Source organism: Lagopus leucura, unplaced genomic scaffold (assembly GCF_019238085.1).
Source record: "Lagopus leucura isolate 7727_CA_CO unplaced genomic scaffold, USGS_WTPT01 Super-Scaffold_100004, whole genome shotgun sequence".
Taxonomy (NCBI): Eukaryota; Metazoa; Chordata; class Aves; order Galliformes; family Phasianidae; genus Lagopus; species Lagopus leucura.
In genome coordinates, this window is record NW_024962264.1 from 5,253,442 (window position 1) to 5,272,647 (window position 19,206).

The 19,206-nt window shown below is 38.6% G+C and overlaps 1 protein-coding gene across 10 annotated transcripts in view; it reads left to right on the top strand.

Moving 5' to 3' along the window:
• NEK1 (NIMA related kinase 1) overlaps window positions 1-16,903 on the top strand; it is a 42,094-nt gene extending 25,191 nt beyond the window's left edge. For all 10 annotated transcript variants that reach the window (XM_042870804.1, XM_042870813.1, XM_042870803.1 and 7 more), the window contains 15 exons: window positions 355-438; window positions 1,293-1,370; window positions 2,715-2,810; window positions 3,216-3,377; window positions 5,011-5,076; window positions 5,164-5,398; window positions 6,496-6,648; window positions 7,613-7,727; window positions 7,892-7,974; window positions 8,950-9,167; window positions 10,925-11,079; window positions 13,753-13,961; window positions 14,331-14,464; window positions 14,746-14,878; window positions 16,613-16,903. In XM_042870804.1, the coding sequence (XP_042726738.1) occupies window positions 355-438; window positions 1,293-1,370; window positions 2,715-2,810; window positions 3,216-3,377; window positions 5,011-5,076; window positions 5,164-5,398; window positions 6,496-6,648; window positions 7,613-7,727; window positions 7,892-7,974; window positions 8,950-9,167; window positions 10,925-11,079; window positions 13,753-13,961; window positions 14,331-14,464; window positions 14,746-14,878; window positions 16,613-16,626 (1,935 nt within the window). In that variant the 3' untranslated portion in view covers window positions 16,627-16,903. The remainder of the gene's footprint in view (window positions 1-354; window positions 439-1,292; window positions 1,371-2,714; window positions 2,811-3,215; window positions 3,378-5,010; window positions 5,077-5,163; window positions 5,399-6,495; window positions 6,649-7,612; window positions 7,728-7,891; window positions 7,975-8,949; window positions 9,168-10,924; window positions 11,080-13,752; window positions 13,962-14,330; window positions 14,465-14,745; window positions 14,879-16,612) is intronic.
• Window positions 16,904-19,206: the final 2,303 nt, after the last annotated feature.

Consider the following 19,206-nt stretch of genomic DNA (forward strand, 5'->3'; position numbering starts at 1 on the left):
TTCATAAAACTGTTGTCTACAACAGTTATGAGAAAATGTCTGCCTGGAAAAGTCTGTTGAACTTGCATATGTATCTGTATGATGTAACTGTGTTGTAACATGTGTAACCATTCCTGGTCCCTGGTTATGTCAAGTACAATACTAGCTTACTACTGAGGAATGTAAATTTCAGTTTTGTTTTCATTGGATGAATGTTCTTCTGGGAATTATTATATGTTACTATAGCAATAGTAATTATGTTGGTTTTCCCCTCATTTCATTTCCCTTTTTGTGGAATCTTAACTGGTTTTGTAAGCTAACCGTGCTACAAACGGTTTCAGCGCAATTGAAAATTGCTTCCTTTCTTTGCCTTAGGAATATTTGGCAAGGTTAAGACAGATACGACTACAGAACTTCAATGAACGTCAACAGATTAAAGCGAAACTTCGTGGAGAGAAGGTCAGTTTGAAAAATAAATAATTTGAGAAGTTGGCTAGGGGATATAATCTTCTATCCTTGCAGAAACATTTCTCTCAGAAGCAATTATACATATAGTTCTACCATTTAATTCTGTTCCACAGTTAGTGTACTTCCATCTCTTTTTCTGGAACTAACAAAATTTGTTGGAATCCAATGGTTGAGCTTCAGTACATGTAGCCCAACAATCTTTTAAAGACAGGGCAACGTAAAGTTACATCAGAATTTGACACACAAACCTCCCACTGGAAAAAAGATACCTAAGATTTTTTGCTTGGGCTTTGTAAAATGATTTCTACTAGGACTCCTCCTTATACTGCACGAAGCCTACTTAAATAGGCTTATAAATAGTTTGTATTAAATCAGAGGTCTGTGCAAGTCGAGCTTTAACAGTTCAAGCCTACTGTGAGACTTGATTTTTTTACTCAACTCTGCCAGTCTGTTCTGTAAATTGCACTATGCAGAAGTTATGAAATAGGAGTTATTTAGAAACAGAGATTTTCATACACCATACATGTTCTTGTGTCCATTCTCCATCAACAGCCATCTACCCATTCAGTCTTCCCAGCATTGTTGGGTCAACTTTCACTGCCTGTGCAACTTTAGGTCCATTAATTTCTTGCTTTCTTGTTTGTAGAAACTTGATATCATTATCAGTAATTTCAAAAAGCAAGTTTAGGCCAGTTGGGTATTTTATTTAAGTGAGAATTTATCATGTAGAATTCTGACTTGTGTTAGGCAGGTGATCAGTCTGAATAATCCCATTGGTCACTTCTATCTCTCAGCTGTTAAAAACAGGTGCTAATGATAATTAATTGAGGACTCATACTTTGCAGAACGAAGCTCCCAGTTCTGATGGACAAGAGTCAAGTGAGGAAGCAGAAATGAAACGCAAAAAGATAGAAGCACAGAAGGTAATTGTGGGGAGGGAGTAAGTGGAACGCATTGGTTTTAAAATTGCCTTCTTAACTTAAAGTTTCTTACTATCAATATCTGTTTACACTTTCAATAATGAAGGTTTTCGTCTCTCGTAAGTCATAAATACTGTACTGAGGTAACAACTGCGTTCAACTGATTCATCTTTGTTTTCAAGTACGTTGTGGTGTGGCATAGTATATGAAGATTTTGGTCCCATCCTTTCCATAGAGGGCTAGAGATTAGCCCTGTATACTAGCTGTACTGCTAAAGGCACTTTGGTATAATAACTAGGATAGCCTTTTGATGGTAAAAGGGAAAGGAAAACGTAGCTTAAATAACATCTAGTTTAAAGAATAAATGACTCTTTGCTTGTGCAGACAGGGCCACAGGTAGATTGTAGGATGGGCTATTGCAGACTACTTGGAATCTTGTTTTGTTCGGTAGTTGAAAGCAAGTGTAATTCACAGGAATCCAGTTTTGGAGCTTTTTTCTCCTTGTTCTTTCTATATTAATAACCACCTCTACCATGCTATGTAACAAGTATTACTCTACTTATTCACTTTGTCCCCTCGTCTTCAAGGAGCAATGTAGAAACAAGCTGACCTTATGCCTAACCTTAAAACTAGAGGCGAAGCAGCAGCTGAAGCTTTTCTCATTTGTTGAATAAATACTGACAGTTTAAGCTGTATGTTTAATTGTTCATGGTTGATGTTCTGGATGATGATAAGCTGGACATGAGCCAGCATTGTGGACTTGCAGCCTGACTGACCAACTGCATCCTGGGCTGCATCATAAGAAACACCAGAGGGGATTGTTTCCTGTACTTTGCCCCTGTGAAGGCTCTATGTGCATTACTGTGTCCAGGCCTGGGGCCTGCAGCTGGGGAAAGATGCAGAGCTGTTGGAGTGGGTCCAGAGAAGGCCAAAAAGATGATCAGAGAGCTGGAGCACCTGTCTTGTGAACAAAGGCTGAAGCAGCTGGGCTTGGTTAGTGTGGGGAAGAGAAGATTTCTTCAGGAAAACCTCATTGAGACCTTCCAGTACTTGAAGGGAATTTACAAACAGGAGGGAGACCAACTTATTTTAGATGGTCTGATAATGACAGGTTTGGGGTGGGGGGGGGAACAGTTTTAACCTAAGAGGGGAAATTTAGGTGGAAATTCTTCACTTGGAGGTGAGGTACGGGAACAGCCGAGTCTGTGCAGTCTGTAAAGAATTAAGTTACAGAAAACAAGATGAAGTGATCCAAGAATGTTTCTGTGTAAAATGTTCAGCAGAACTGTGTACTAATGCTTTTTGTGTATATAGTTGATCCTTTTTTTCCTTGCTTGCTTGTTACAGGCCCAAGCAAATGCTCGAGCTGCAGTTCTGAAAGAACAGTTAGAGCGAAAGAGGAAGGAAGCATATGAAAGAGAGAAGAGAGCTTGGGAAGAACATGTAAGCAAATGTACACTAAGTATGTAGTGCCGTGCCTTTGTATGAATGAAGTCTTTCATTGTGAATTTCTACCTTAGACAAGTTTGCCTTCTGAAATAGAGGAGAGCAGGAGCCAGTCATCAGGATTATGTTTAGTATTTTATTCATTATCTGCTGCTTACCAAAATGTATATAATCTTCATTGGATTGTGTGTTGCAGAGAGAAGTCCAACTAGTGATAACTACAAAAAATACAAAATGCTGTGGATCTGATAAATTGGCTCCATGTAATTAACATGTGTAATTAACAGTTGCGTTTAGTGCAAAAATGTGCGATGTTGCTCTTCCTGAAGGTTTACAGGAGTGTATCTGAGCATACTGTGTTGAATGTGCAGTCTTTGATTTTTCTTTAATGTATCTTTACAGCTGATAGCTAAAGGAGTAAAGAATCCTAATGTGCCTTGTCATGTGGGAGCAGCAGGACACAGTCCTGTGCACGGAATACAAGAGCCTGGAGTATCTCTTCCTAAGCAGCAGCTTCCAGTTAAGCCCATCTCCATGACTTCTGCTTTGAAAGAAGTGGGAGTGGTAGGTAGTCTTGTGAAAAAATAAAAATGAAAAAAAGCAGACAAGCAGACTGGGTTGAAAAAGATTTTTTAGGAGAATGTGTGTATTAGGTAGAAGAAATAGTGATTGCTTCAAAGAAAAAAAGACTAAATACCAATTTTATAAGCTGCTGAAACACATCTGTATTCTGAAATTCAAATCTGGTCAATTTTGGACAAAATAGCAACTTGTTTTTTGATGAATGAAGTCGTGGTTAGAGGAAGAAGTGGTTAACTAGACATGAAGCCTCTTGAAGTCAGGTGTTAATGAGTTTGTAATCTGTGCCCAAGTAGAGTGGAACTGATAAATGTTAAGTCAGTCCGTTTTATATCCTTGATTCTTTTCACTGACTTTAAAAGCATATACTGATTATAACAAGTCTGACAGTCAAGTGTGACAGCATGGTCTGGGTTTGTTGTTTTAAGACAGTATTCCAATTTTATATTTTCTGTGGTCTTTGGTCCCAATAGTGTCAATGCTTACGTGTTTGTTTACTGTCATCTGATTTAAGCAATACCATAAAAACTCAACATGTGACTGCACAACTTGTGTTTTAAATGCAATCTGTTAATTTGAATGTTAACCTTTGTATTATTACCTAGGTTATAGATTTAATTATAGTACAGGGTTATAGAGCGTGTATGAACTTGGATATGACGATAGGAATACAGTTAAAATTTAGCACAAAGTGATTTATGTGACTGAAAGGTGTCAGTTGATAGCTGGGAAGATAAATTGTGTTCTGATGCAAATATCTAAATCATGGAGCACTTTTTTCATGTGGATCATCCGTCTTACAGCAAAGTAAGAGAATAACTCACTGAAAATCAGAGTGCTTAGTTGATCAGAAGGACAAGCCTTGTGCATAATGATTAGAATTTTTGCATTCCTGCCTTCAATTATGTTGAATTATTATGCATATTTAATCTACAGTTTAAAACCAAGTATGCTTTCTGAAGGCAGCTCATTGTGAATGTTTTTAAGACTCTGAAGGGGCTTACCCACTAGTTCAAACTGTATTGCTCTTGTAATTGAAGCAGATGAAGAAGAATGTGAAGTGTTTCTCTGAAAAATGCTCTGCATAATGCAGTATTTGCCTTTTCTTGCTGTAATTGTTGCCAGTCAACTTTGTCCAAGCAGGTTTTCTTTGTGTTCTAGAATACTAAGGCAGTACTATTCTTATTCTTACTGACTTGGTAATATATGTGCTGTCATTACAAAAACTGTCTTTTGTGCTTTATTCTTTTCTTGACAAATGCTCCTGGACTCTGTCCTCCCAACTTCTTTGTTCTCACACGACTGCTGTTTTCTAGTATTGGATCTGAGTGTCATTTTGCTGTGTGTGACATATCTAGCTTTATCTCTGCCTTTATTATGCCGTGAGTTTTTACTTAACAGATTAATTTGGTCACTGCTTAAGACAGCAAACAAGTCAGACTTGTGTCCTTTAAAGTGCTTGTGAAGCACCACCAAACCAGAAGTGTTGTGCAGTCTGTCATAATCTACCTATGCTTGTCACTGAAAAGTCACCTCTAAGAGCCTTTCACTATGTAGATAAAGATTATTTTTTCTGCTGTACCTTCTACCTTATTTTTCCTGCTTCTTGGATTTAAAGGATGGAGATGTAACCGCTGCCCAGGAGGTTAAAGAGGAAGTCAAGAAGCCAGATCTTGCAGTGCAGGTATGTCAGGCTGCATTCTGTTTAATTTTCTTTTCCTTTTCAAGAAAGATGCTGTTTTAGGTAATTATCTGTTGATCCTTATTTCAGAACAAGCGGCAAATTCTGAAAAGATTAAATCAAAATCTTAAAGCTCAGGAAGATGAGAAAGGAAGAAAGGATGATAAAAACATCTCTGAGTCGGATGGGTCCGAAGATGGTAAAGAAGAGCAGGAAGATAACTATCCACTTGTAGGAGATCGCAAAAGATGGGCATCAAGAGCATCAGATTTGGTAGTTCCTTTAGCTCAGTTAACAATGGAAGAGTCTCTCTCTGGAACGGACCGTAAGCACTCTTGTCATGATATCAGTAAATCAGTTTGCACTGTGTAATGCCTGCTTTTTATCAATCTTCATTTATTATTATCCTTTTGTTATCACTTGTGTCTCATTTGCTTCTAAAGAAGGTGGCTATGTATTCGGTTGGAGAAGGAGTAAGGCATGTGTTTAGTAGATAAATAACCTGCAGGCCATGTGAAGAATAAACTCAATGAACAGTTGCCTAATTAAATACCTGGTTTATTTCTTCAAGCTGCCTTTTTAAGGGTCTGTTAAATAGGCACTAATCTAACAGAAAGAACAGATACAGTTAAAATAAATGAACTTTATTTTGCTCTGTGTTTCTTTGATGCCACTTGCAGCAATTGGATGGATCAATAAAGTGGGAAAAGGTGTTGCACTACAGGTGTAGTGTCCGAGGATTGGCACGATAAAGGAAGGGCAGAAGATTGCTCACCCATACAGGGAGATTCTAGGTTCTTCACAGAGGAAAGCTGCACAAAGGAGGGATGTCCAGGAAGAGACCCTTCCCCAGTGGCACTCAGCCCTTAAATGGGGGCTGCAGCCTTCACCTGTGCTCCCAGGGCTGAATCAGTCCTTGCCTCAGGTGATCAATCAGTGGTTCAGGCTGTGACTCAGCAGTTCCCATACACAGCTTTTTATCCTCTGTTTTCCTCAGAGGGAGAAATAGTAAGAAAAAAAAATGTCCTGGTATCTTATGACAAGGGATTTTCAATTTTTTTTCTTCCATATGAGCAAGCTGGTAGAAGTGGAGGTGAAATTTTTAATCAAGTGGTATTAAGACAGACTTTGACAACTATAAACATCTCTCAAACTTGTTCTTCCGGAGTACCTGAATTGATGAAAGTAATCCTTGCTTTTACTGTGAAGTAGATGATGTTAATTGTTGATTGTAAATTTAGTAACTTATCATTAAAAGGAGTTGGCAGAAGAGGAAATCCAGACTTCTCACCATAGTCTTTAAGCTCTCTGACTTGAGGCGAGGAGCATGATACTGAAATTGTAGTTTTTGGTTTTGTGGAGGTTTTTTGTTTACTATGTATAAAGTGAATGACAGTTTAACATGTTTTTGTGTCTTGACAGGGCAAACTATGGGAGAAGTAATTAGGCTGGATATTGGTGAACCTCGCAGGAAAGTCTGGGGCAAAAGCCCTACTGATTCGGTCTTGAAGATTCTAGGAGAAGCAGAGCTGCAGCTACCAACTGAAGTACTGGAAGAAATAGATGTAATAAATGGTAAGCACTGCTGGTGATCATTTATGCTGCAAGTGTAGGAAGTTCTAGCTTCACAGTTAGTCTATTGAGAACAATTTTGAAGTGATAGGAACATATTCTGTCCATATTCTTGTTGCTTCCGTGTGTTGCCTCAGTTAGAAGTGTTCCTAAACATTCAGAATGGCAGCATAAGCTGATAGCAAAAGATGTTGAAATATTTAACTCATTCAAGTAGTTACAAATTAAGATGGGTGTGCAGCAAGGCAAGGATCTTCCTTTTGTCAAAAAGCCATGGAATTGGCTTGTTAATATAAATGAGTCTGTGTATTTTTAAATAATGCCATCAACCAAATACTGTATTGCACAGTTCCTACTGCTTGCTGTTGGGGTGTAACTTAGCATAGTAGCAGAATTTCATTCTGGATGAGTTTGTCTTGGGTACAAACTCTGTTGCTTCTTGTCTTTGCTAACTTTCTTACCTGTTCTTTTGTTACTGCCATTTGTGTTCTCTTTCCTATTTTCTTGTGCTTTATAAATGGTAGACACAGGAAGCTTTTAGAGCTTTAGTATATTTTGGTCCTTGTCAAGTAGTTGCTTGTAATAGAACTGAGGAGGGTGGTATTTTGCTTCAAAAAAATAAATGTAAGGCTTAGTTATATCTGTTATATATATACTGAGAATGTTGGCTGTTAGCCAACACAACAGTCTGTTTCAGGTACCTTTTCATCTTAAAATTTAAAGCAGCAAAACATGATTATCTTGCCAACTTTAGCTAAAATTCAAATAAGAAATATTACAGAACAGTACAAGTTCATTCCAAATATGTAGGTTGCTCTGAAAGTAATGCTTCCCATTTGTTTATATGGAGATGACAACAGATGCAAAGAGCACAGTAATACTGTTAGAGCAGACTCCCAACTATTAAACACTAACAACTTCTGGTTTGGGATTCATTTCTAACAAGGTATGACTTAATTAATTTTAGAGCCGGATGATTTGGAAGCAGAGGTGTTGAAAGAAACTGAAGAAAATAAAAAAGACCAGAGCAAGGAATTTCCCATCTCTGTTAATGAAGTGTGGGTGAAAGAAAAACAGGATAAGTGAGTTATTCCTTTATTGATCTCTCTCTCTCTCTCTCGTTCAGATAACTAGCTATGTTAGTTAAAACATTAAGTTTACCTAAAGCTTTGTTGCTTGTCTGTACTTCCTGGTTGAGGATTTTTTCAATGGACTAATGACTGTTTTAAATTTTGTTTTCTAATAGTGCACAACATGACAGAAGAGATGAAGCAGCTTTGGAGAAAGCAGTACTTGATGAAGTGCAATCACAAAATGAAGCTCCAGGAGGTTAGTGAGTGTATTTTGTGTTGTGACTGATGGGACAGAATGCTGGAGCTATCCCTCTTCTCACTCCTTCACTAACCTAACAGAGCAGATTTTCTGTTTTCATTCTGTTTTTTAGTTCAGGACAAGTTTGTTGTGAGTTAGGAAGATGACTTGTGGGTATTCTTTTTGCCACTTCGGAAGAAAAGATGTAGCATCAAAGCTATGTTATGTATACACAGGGAGAATAGCCCATTCTTTATTACTTACAAATAAATATCAAGCACAATAACAAGTGAATATCATTCACAAGAATGTTATGATCTTCTAAAATGACTGTTCTAAGTGTTAAGAAGCCTGGTGGTTTTACTTGGTAAGAGTCTTCTTTGTTTGTTGACATGGCTAATATTAACGTTAAAATGCAGTGTGAGTAAAAAGATGTATTTTAAACAACTGTTAATGATAATCTGTTGTCTTCATTGCCTGGAGGAGTTGCTTGCTTTTTGAGGTTTCTAAGCTAATTCCAGAAGATGTAAGTATTTTATACCAGAAGGGAAAATACATCTACAGTAGTGTTGGTGATACTGAGACACTGATTAATTTCTCCATGAAGCAGTCTGTACATTTTTTCCTGTGTTGAAACACATATGTTGAGGTAAGTTTGAAGAAATGTAGTATAAGGCAAGGAAAAAAATGAGAGTGGATGATTCCATCATTGCAGATACAGATTGGACCATGGTAAACAAGAGGGCATAAGAATGGAATAGACTGTAGCTAGGAGTTATGGATTCTTAAAAAATACATGGGAGAATTTCACATTATAATGCTTTTACTTAAGTAATCCAAACAGACTTTAATACTCTTATGATATGATCTATTTTCCTTCTAATTGTACAACAGAACTTGGTTAGGCTCTGCTCATTTTAGTTTCCTTTTGCGTGAGAGCTTGGAGGTATAAATCATTTAGATTTGTAATGAACTTTTTTTATACCACCTCAGAAACTTGTTCCAGTGACTCTCTGCAACCTGAACCGTTATTCCAGAGGGTGATACAGCCCCCAGCTGTACCTACAGCCTCACCAGTTCTATCATCTCAGTCTTCCCAGGAAGAGCCTTTTGTACCTCGTTCTCGTTCCAGATCGCCAGCAAAAAATAAAGGGAAAAGTTCCTTGTTTTTTGGACTTTCTACAGGGCTGTTTGATGCAAACAACCCAAAGGTAACACATGTTTATTTCTTCAGTAATGTTTTTCATCTTCCTGAGTCTCCATGAGGCCAAAACAGGTGGCATAATGGTTTGTATTGATCTAATTGTGTCTGCCATGCAGTGTGATTGCACTGTGTTCGTTATGTGAGTAGGGCTCACATGGTGTTTTGAGTCTCTGGTTTCATGTTCTGCATTCTGCCATGTATAATCAATGAATATACAGGTGTTATAATTAGAAAACATACAGGAAAGTTAGGCTAAACAGGTTATCACACTAAAGAAGATAGTATGGAAAGCTTGCCCTTGTCCTGGGCTCACTCAGAAGACTCCAAGAGGAACAATCTCCAGAAGAGATCCTTCCTCACTGGTAGTCAGCTCTTACATGGGGTCCAGGAGAGGTGCAGCCAGGCTCCATGCCTTCCAGTAACACGGGAGAGTTGTCTTCACCCGTGCTTGCAGGGCTGACTCATTGCTCGCCTCAGGTCAGAGGTTCAGGTCATGATTCAGCAGTTCCCATATATGCCTCCAAGTGTTTATGGAGGATTTGTCATCACTTGAGGAATGATGTTACTTAGATTCAACTGAGGAGATTCTTACTCTCTACCTTTCCCCCTTTTTACAGTTTTACAAACGTTGCACTATTTTGCCATCGTAAAAACTGAAAAGAGCAATGAAGGCATTTCACAATTTCTAGTAATGAGGTGACTGGGTTTAACGTTCAGAGAAAGGGGGTAGTGCAGTGTGAAATCACATGGAATTAAAAATAATTTAACAATAGGTATGGAACCAGTAGATGAAATGGGCCTAAGACTGTGCACTTCTTGGATAGATTCTAAAATGCGAAGTGCATAGAAGGAAAGCTACTTTGTGAGGAAACATGGGTGATTGGCAACTTGCACATCTGCAAATTTGATCATTATTTGGTGTGAAGACTTCCTAGCTGATGAAATGCTAGACCAAGAAGAATGTTTCTTGTGATTCTGCTATTGTTGCGAATGCATGAATGGAAATTGCACTCCTTGATTAATAGAATACTGAAAGATACCTGTTGGTTGATGAGGAAGTTTATTACTGCAGATGGTGCTGTTGGCGTGTTCAGAAGAATAAATGCTTCTTGATGAGCTGCAGAGAGACTATTTTCACAGACTAAGGGATTTACAGTGAAGTTGTCACTAAGCACAGAATGAACTTTGTACCTTGAACAGATTTAAAGCAGTGGACAAGCTTTGTAATGAAGCTTGTCAGCGTATGACTATGAATCATCTCAGCATGTCATGTTCCTGTTGATTTGACACGTTCTTTGGCCATAAGTGTGTGTCCTAATGGTTAATGCTGTGCCAGATGAGCTGTACATAGTAGCAGAGAACTTGGAGAAAAGCAGCAGATGTTCTGTTGTTGTTGCAACAGAGAGACCAAAGAGAGCAATCAATTCCCTTTTCCTGCTTGATTGCAGCCAGAGGAAGTTCAGAACTTGAGTGAAAATTAGCTTGTGCTTCTTTTTTTATTGGGGTGAATATTCAGTGTTTTTTGGGGTTCTTAAATTTGCTGAGATCTCAGTTGATTACTAAGGCAAACTGTTTCGCTGTTGCTTTATTTCTGCTGCTAACAGCATAGTATTTTAAACTTCTAGTACTGGGTAACTGCTTGGAAATTATTGTTTTCAGTATTCTACTTTGAGAAATAAAAGCTGACGTTTAAAAACAGATCGAAGCAACTTGTAACCACAGTCTTGCGTTGTTTCCAAACACGAGGCTTTGTTACCTTTGCAGATGTTGAGGACGTGTTCGCTCCCGGATCTTTACAAACTGTACAGAACCTTAGTTGATGTTCCCAGCATAGCAGATGTGCAGCATCAACACAGCCTTGAAATAGATGATACAGAAGATGAGCAGGCCAAAGAAGGACCCTCTGATTCGGAGGATATGTGAGTGCAGTAGCATTATCGAGTATTTAAAAAGGCGTCTTACATCAAGACTATTTTTGGTTATACGTTATGATATACTGTATACCATTGTAGACCAGAATGGATTTGTTTAGCTAGCCAGACTTCAAAAGACCCTGTATTTCATATCTGTTTGGTTTGAATCAGTGTTCAGTCTGACTCTTGTTCAGAAAATGGCACAGCTGATGGGATGTCCTATTTGCAATGTCTGTCTGAACTGTTTCCGAATTCCATCTGTCTTGCTTTGGTTCTTGGAGCAAGAGAGGAGATCCTCTGATATTCTCTGAGTAAGAATGAGATGCAAGCGTGGTCAGATGTTGTCTGAGTAGTTTATTACCTAATGAAAGTGACGGGGAAGGGACAGGCTGGTGATTATTACTAATTAGGGTGAAGGGGAAGGGAAGGTGGGCCATAGGAAAGATGGGAAGAGAGCAAGAATTCAGTAAAGCAGGGATAGTCACCAGCAAGGATGCAGTAGTGTCCCATTGTGTGCCATTCCAACAAAGCTGATGCAGAATTTAGGGTGCAGAGGGAGGCAGACTGGCTGGCATTAGGCAGCAAGCAGGCACATGGTTCAACCGACAGCGGATCTAGGAGGCAGGCAGGTCTCAGATAGCAGGCCCAGGAGAATTGGGCAGCGGGCAAGTTTCATGCCACAGGGTGTCCGCTACCGAGCTCAGTGTTCCTGGTTTGTAGGTTTCTTCTGCCCAGCATTCCTGGGCACTTAAGTTAGAATCATGTGCAGCACCTGTTGGCAGGCATGTCCTATTGCTTGAGATGTGCCCACAAAAGGCAGTTCATCAGTAGTGTAGCAGCTGCTTATCTCTCATTGCCTTTGGCCTGCAAGTCTTCAGACAAAAGATTTCTTGGACTTGTCTGTCTGTTGAAGTTGTCCAACAGCAAGCTTTGAGGCAAAGGAGCTGAAATAGTCTCTTACAGCATCCAAGATGCTTTTCTGTCTGTCTTTGCTCCTTACATTCCCCTGAAACAGATCAAAGTTGATGGCTACCATTCTTCTGAAAATGAAGAATTCTTTAATATATCCCTTCTTTTCATGTTCAAGGGATCTCTGCTCTCCTGTCTTCCTTGCTGTGGTATTGGGATGTCCTTAAATTGCCCCAGATTCTTCCAGGGGCCTCAAGGTCTGACCCTGGGCTGACTGTTACACTCAGCTTGAGTAGTCTGCAGGGATGAAAACTATCCAGTCTGTCTGTTCTGATGAGACCTAGATCTGTTTTGTTCCAGGTAATTCTATGTGGTTTCAGGTTTTCATTTCTTTCTAGGGTTTCCTTAAAATGCATTCATTTTGTTACTCATCCCTGGACTCTATAACCTAGCTCTTAGTTGTCTTTTGTTTCTCTCATCCTAAATTTTCATTTGTTCATTGTGACTTATAAACAAGACAATCATCTTCCCTGTCAGTGTAAATTAAGCTTAGGTCTTTGTGTTGCTTTGTGGTTGTTCTTGGTGGTGGTTGAACCAACTTCATCAGTTTACTGCTGTCTTAGGACTGCATGCATGAAATTTGCATTTCTCAAGGCTAGTGGATAAGGTATTTAACTCATACCTGTGCATTGGGAATATTAGTACAAATATTATTTGTCTCTGCATTTGTATTCCTGTGCTATTTTTATTTCATTAACAAATGCAAAGCACACAAGTTATTTTCAATACTTCATTGCTTATCCTCAGCCCATCTTCCTTCTGCTTCATTTTTAAGATAATTCTACTTGTTGGTTCTTACTGCCAGTTCCTATTGCTCACATACTAAAATAAGCTGGCAGTCTTAGGAATGGAGGTTCTTGCAGCAGTTGTCCCACACGTATATATAAAGTGCCCTGAAATCCTACATTTGGAAATGAACAAAAGATGAAACATGAAGCAGAGGAACAAATTGTGCAGTTATTTCTGGTGCTGAAGTGCTGCCCCTGGCACACGTGCTGCTTTTGTCTAAGGTTTTCTGTTATGTTTTGCATAAGTGAGCGTTCTGATGTGGAATTAAGTCAGTCTTTCCTGTTCTCTTCTTGAAAAGTGATACTTGCAGTTTCTGGAGCATCAGTTGTGCTTAGCCAAGTCAGAGTAATCCAGATCTACCTGATCTTTAGTTATCACATCTCCTCTTGAGTTTGTGTGGAAAGAGAACTCTGCCCGGTTTGAGTCCCAGCATACAGTCTCTTAGACAGAGACTGAAGAAGAATCTTAGAGTTGGTTGTCTGAGTTGGATTAATTATTTTGCCATAATTAGTATTGTTGTGCTCGCAACACAGGGTTTTATAACAGACCGTGAGTACAAAGGTTGTTTGAACTGATTTTCCTAATGAAGTTTAACAGATCACCTGTCTCATCGTCCTTCTACAAGATGCTCTAGTGTCTGCTTAGGCAGATCTTTATTCCCTGTGCCTGGCACTGTGTAGTGGTATTAGGACTGTTGTGATGAGCTGTGGACGTAAATGTCTTCAGAAAGTGCTAATTTGCTTGATGAACCTCGTAGTTATAGGAAAAGAAATAGTTCTATGTATACAAATGTTTGTCTCATTTTTCTTCTCCTAAAAGCTCCACTGTCTTTGGTTTGTTGGCTTAACAAAAGATATGAACTCTTTGTAGAGTTTGTCTTGAAAAGCACAGCTTTACATAGTCTTTGCCACTTTCTCCTAGCATGTTTGGGGAGGCCGATACAGATTTGCAGGAACTCCGGGCCTCAATGGAACAATTGCTTAGGGAGCAGCCTGAGGAATTAAGTGAAGAGGAGGAATCTACTTTAAAGGCTAACGTCATCAAATGCATGACAAATGGTACGGAGCTGGATGAAGCAGATGAAAATAACCCCAGCAGTGAAAGTGCTCTTAATGAAGAATGGCAGTCAGGTACAATTTGTTATACGTGTTTCATGAGCTGTTCATTGATGTTAACAATAATGACACAGAAGAGTTTTGCATTTTATAAGGGAATCAAGTTCTGAATAATAGTTTCTCTAGAGGCTTAAAAAAAAAAATGTTCTGATGTTACTTGAAGTTTTCAGTGCGTGAAGGTCAGCATCTAAGTACATGTTTATGTTGCAAATTATGTAGCAGCTGTTTGTTAGGCAATGACCATAAGTCTTTTTTTTCTCTAGTTGCCTGAAATGTGCTTCCAGGGAAGATCAGGAAGATCCTTTTAGAATAATTCAATAGCTTTCTGCTGTTGGTGGTTTTCTTTCACTGGTTCTTGTTTAATGTTGTGTTCTTTCTTTACAGATAACAGCGATGGAGATATTGCCAGTGAATGTGAAGAGTGTGATAGTGTCTTCAGCCATCTGGAAGAGCTGAGATACAACCTGGAGCAGGAAATAGGCTTTGAGAAATTAATTGAAGTTTATAATAAAATAAAGGTTTGTGGAATAAACTCAACTGGAAGCCATTTTAGGAAACAAGATGTATATGTAGGGCTGCATACTGTGCTAGTAACAAATAGCATTGTGTGGCTAGAATTAATGCTTATTTGTTGAGTCTTTTGTTTTCTTTCAACACAACTAAAACATAAACACAGAAAATCCCAGTGAATTGAAGGAGGAAAATGTTGGGGTTAGCAACAGACTACATGGAGTAAACCTGAACTGTTTTATTCTAAACCCATTTCAGACCTCACCACGTGGATTGTTCTTTTTCCCAGGCTATACATGAAGATGAAGATGAAAATATCGATATTTGCTCAAGCATAGTTCAGAATATTCTGGGAAATGAACACAAACACTTGTATGCCAAAGTACTTCACCTAGTCATGGCAGATGGAGCCTACCAGGAAGGTAATATCACTGGCAGTGATGGTTTGTCCTAATGTTTGTTCTTGCTTACATAAAGAAGTTGTGAAAAATACTTCCTAAAACAGATGCTTTGTTAGACAGCTGGTCAGCAATGCAGATTGATGGTGTTTTTTTTCCCCACAAACAGCTTTTTTATTGCTGCAACATGATGTGGCCAACTGTCAGTGTGCTGACACTAATTTAACATTGCACGCGTAGAATGAACTGTAATATTGCTGCACATTTTATAAGGCATCTGTTAATAATGACTTTCTGTGAAACCATTCTGCAGGTTGGGAAGATGAAGTCTAGAATCAAGTTCTCAGAACAAAAAATGATTCTGTTTTAGGAATTCAATTGTGAAGTAATATTTCCCTTTCCAAAACTACTTTTAATGGGTTCTGGTGTTGAAAAGTAGCAATGCTGATTCAGAAAAGGAAACTTTGTGTGGGTCTTTATTCTATAATTGCAGTTTCCTGAAAGACCTTGCTGTGGAGATAGAATCCATCTTAGTCTTGCAGTAGCTCAGTAATACATGGAGAGCATTAAACTTGCTGGGAGCCCCCCTTGTGTTTGCACAATGTGCTGTGCAGGCAGACAGCTCCTGGGTACTCAGAGTCACTTGGTGCAATTCCACCCAGCACCCTGTCTGTGAGAAAATGCTGTTGGCTTTTTCTCTCCTGTCAAAAAACTAATTGCAGCTATGTAATGTTGTCTGGTGCCGAAAGACTTAACTGGGGAAGAAAAGATAGGAATCTAAAACGTCAGTTATTTGTACTGAAGTCAGAAGCTTCATGTATTAGTTCTAGAAATGTGTGCAATAATCACTATTTGCTGATTTTCAAATTCTGAGTATTTTAATGCATGTTTACCAATGTTTGCTAACTGCATCTTTCGATTTCTTTCACAACTATGTTGCAATAGCAAGTGAAGAAAAGGTCAGATGATTACAGCTTGCTAAGCTATTTATACAGAAATGGGAAAAAATGTCTTAAAAAGCAGTTCTAAGAACACAATCATTAAAAATAAAAATCTATATTTGGGACAAATTACTCTTCATGTTTCCTTTCTTTGCTGCTGATACAGAGCTGCTGAGTCAGAACAAACAGGTCAGCGTTGTTTTAATTCTGTGTTATGGGAGGATGGCAGAAAAGCATCATAGATATTTTTTCAGCCACTTTGAATAACTGGAAAATAAGCTGCAGTTGTTTGTCAAGCATCTGGAGGGCTGGCAACTCAGAACAAGAAGAAAATGGTAACCACAGTGTTACCCATTTCTTCTCCTTGACATTTCTCTGTTTAAGGATACTTTAAAACTAATCCTGAAAGGCTTCAATGCCAGTTTGCTGAAAAAATGTTGGCATACAAACGGTAAGCTTTTTGTCTGAGTGAATACTGTTAAAATGAGCTGACTGTGAGATGCTGATGAACAAGTAGCTGTTTTTAATAGCTTCAGTTTTAATTCTGTATTCTACAAATCTGTGATTCCCTATGAGACTGTTAAGAAAAGATCATTCTTCCCTTGTGCAATTTAAGGAAAAAAAGTGCTAACAAAGGCAAGTAAGGACAAAAACGTGTTGAGGAGCTTCTATCTCAAAAGTTTTGTACTCGTCAAGTACTCTGACTGTTGTTCTGTAGATTGTTCTGTAAGACCAGATTGTGTTTTGCTGGGTTTTATGGCTTGTTTTCTCTACTGTATCCTTTTCACCCTGCCTTTCCCTCTCATGGTTTTTACAGATAATGACGAATAAAGCTGACTCAGGAAACTCCCTAGTGCTGCACGACACATCAGTGTTCAAAGTCTGCACAGCAGAGTAACAGATTGTAATGAGAATGTAACATGGGGCAGGAGAAAGAAGAGCTGGAAAAAGAGTGCTGACAGTATGAAGCAGAGAGGAAAAAAGATGCCTTTTACCCTCAGATATGTATACACTTCTCTTGTGTGTCTTGCATACGTGGTCATTAAATATTAGATGCCTAAATTTGAAAAAACAAGCTATAATCTCTCTCTCTCTCTCTCTCTCTCTCTTTCTCTCAAAAAAAGGAGTAAATGTAGGTGTTCTGATACAAAACCAATTCCTACAAGGTAAACCTGAGTTCTTGTCATAGCAGCAGCTGGCTGATAGGGTTATGGAGCTGGAAGGATTACAGTGTTGTGAAAGCAGCCATCTCTAGCTGTTCGTTTGCTTACTTAAAGTAGTCCTTCTGTACACCTACATAAAGAAACTGTTTGTTTTTATTGACTCCTGTGTTTGTATTTTAATAGCATCTTAATCCGGTGGTCCAGTTTGAGTATTTCACTTTTTTCTTAATAAAATGTATTTTGAAGCTAATGATTTCTGTCACTTCTTAAGTGTCATCTGCAAGATCTGACAGGCATTGTTCTGAACTCAAGGCAGACTGGTATTTCAGTTAGCGAAACACTTGAGTGTTTTGTTTTGGAGGCAGTGCAATTAACATGGAGCCAGAAGGCTTCACTTATATTCTTCCTCTGAAAATTATTTACACTTGAAGTTTTGCCATCCAGTCAACGATAATGCCGAATATTGTTGGAAGATGTTTTCTCTCATGTTTGCTTTCAAATTCTTATTGTTATTTTCTTGGCCTCACAGCCAGAGGGGAAGGTGTGAAATGTTACAGGCCAGAGTGCTCCCTGACTGGTCATCTTCTGGGCCATGTTTCGTAGTTTTGTATCTTCCACCCCTGAAATTAATGACCTGACTCACCTTTTTGTTTCTCCTGTCCAAGTATTGCTGTACGGAGCCAACATGAGCTACATTGTTTTCACATCATCGCTGCGGAGGTTCAGTTGGCTTATCCATACAACGAGTCTCCTGTTGCAAACCCAATGAACTGTCAGACTTCCAACTGTGCCCTGCTGAAGAAAATAAAATGTTTTTTCCAGCTAGTATAAAATACAGCCAATATAAAACTGCCAGCTTTTCCACCAAGTACCATCAGATAGACATGATTTAGAACTGATGCGTACGTGTTTTCTGTATAATGGTTTTGTGGAGTTAAGATTGATGTTTCACCCACTGAAATGTGGTGTATTTTTAAATGTCTGATTTAAGGTAGACCGAAAGGACTCCGTTTCAGCTGTATCATGGGAACTTATGGTGAGAAATCTAAAGAAAAGATTGCATGATTTACTTGCCCTTAATGTACTGATTACAATTTTATATGTGTATTTACCTGATGATCATCTCTTGCTTTATCTGGTGAGGAAATACAATCACTGCTGGAAACTGTGGCTGCTGACCTATGCTTCATCTTTTTTTTCAAGTTTTCCATGCTAAATGGTGGTCCTTCTTAGTAAGCTTCTCTTCCATTCCACTTGTCTTCAATGAGATCTTAGTGCAGTGGAAGGATCCTCATCAGCTTACATCATCCATGTTGTTCAGCTAATACAACTTAAAAGAGTTTACACAGACCAAGTCTGCATTATTTTCCTTTTTTAGTACTGCTTTTCAAATTGTATCTTGCACCCTTTAGGAGAAAGGAGGACTAAAATTCTTTAATACAGAGAGATTTTTCTCAAATAGGGGTTAGGTTGTGTTCAGTTGCTTTTCTATTGAGATCACATCATTATTGACATCCTTCATTTCTTATGCAGGTTGCTGGCTAACAGATGAAGGCTTTACAGATGTAGAGCTTTTTATCAATGAATGATTTGAGAAATATGCTTAGACTGTGCACAGCTTTTCAGAGATTACTATTCAGACCTACCAATCAATACTGCATATCCTTGAAAATCCTCAGGAGCTAATTTTAATTTGACACAGCAATTAATTTTGTATGCTAAAGTAATGCCTTCATGTGAAATTGTAGAACTCTATTGAAGAGCCCTGTACGTTAGTACAGTGTAACTGTGTCAGTGATTTCTTTTTAAGGGCAATGCAGTGATCTGCTTGTAGTAACTTATTGAATTGGTTGAGTATTTGGCTTGCATTGATAAAATTGCATTCACTGTGGGAAGCTTTCTGCTACAAATCCAGTACCAAACATACAGAATGGTGGTTTTGGCTCAGAACATCTATTTTTTGTTGTGTCCCTGTCTTCTGGCTTTTATCTTGACCCCTGAAACCAGCTGTAGGTGAGAGAAGGAAAAAGCAATTAATTATATATACATATTTATAAAAATCCAAAACACAACAACAGTAATAGATCTCAGTACCTGCCTGCATTGTGTTGTCCTGCAGACATGGTTACAGTCCTTGTCATGAGACTCCTCTGGCAAGGCAAGCTGTGACATTTATAGCTGTATGTGTGCATCGAGCTTCCTGACCCTCAACTAAATAGAACAAATGCCCGCAGCTCAGCAGGCTCAC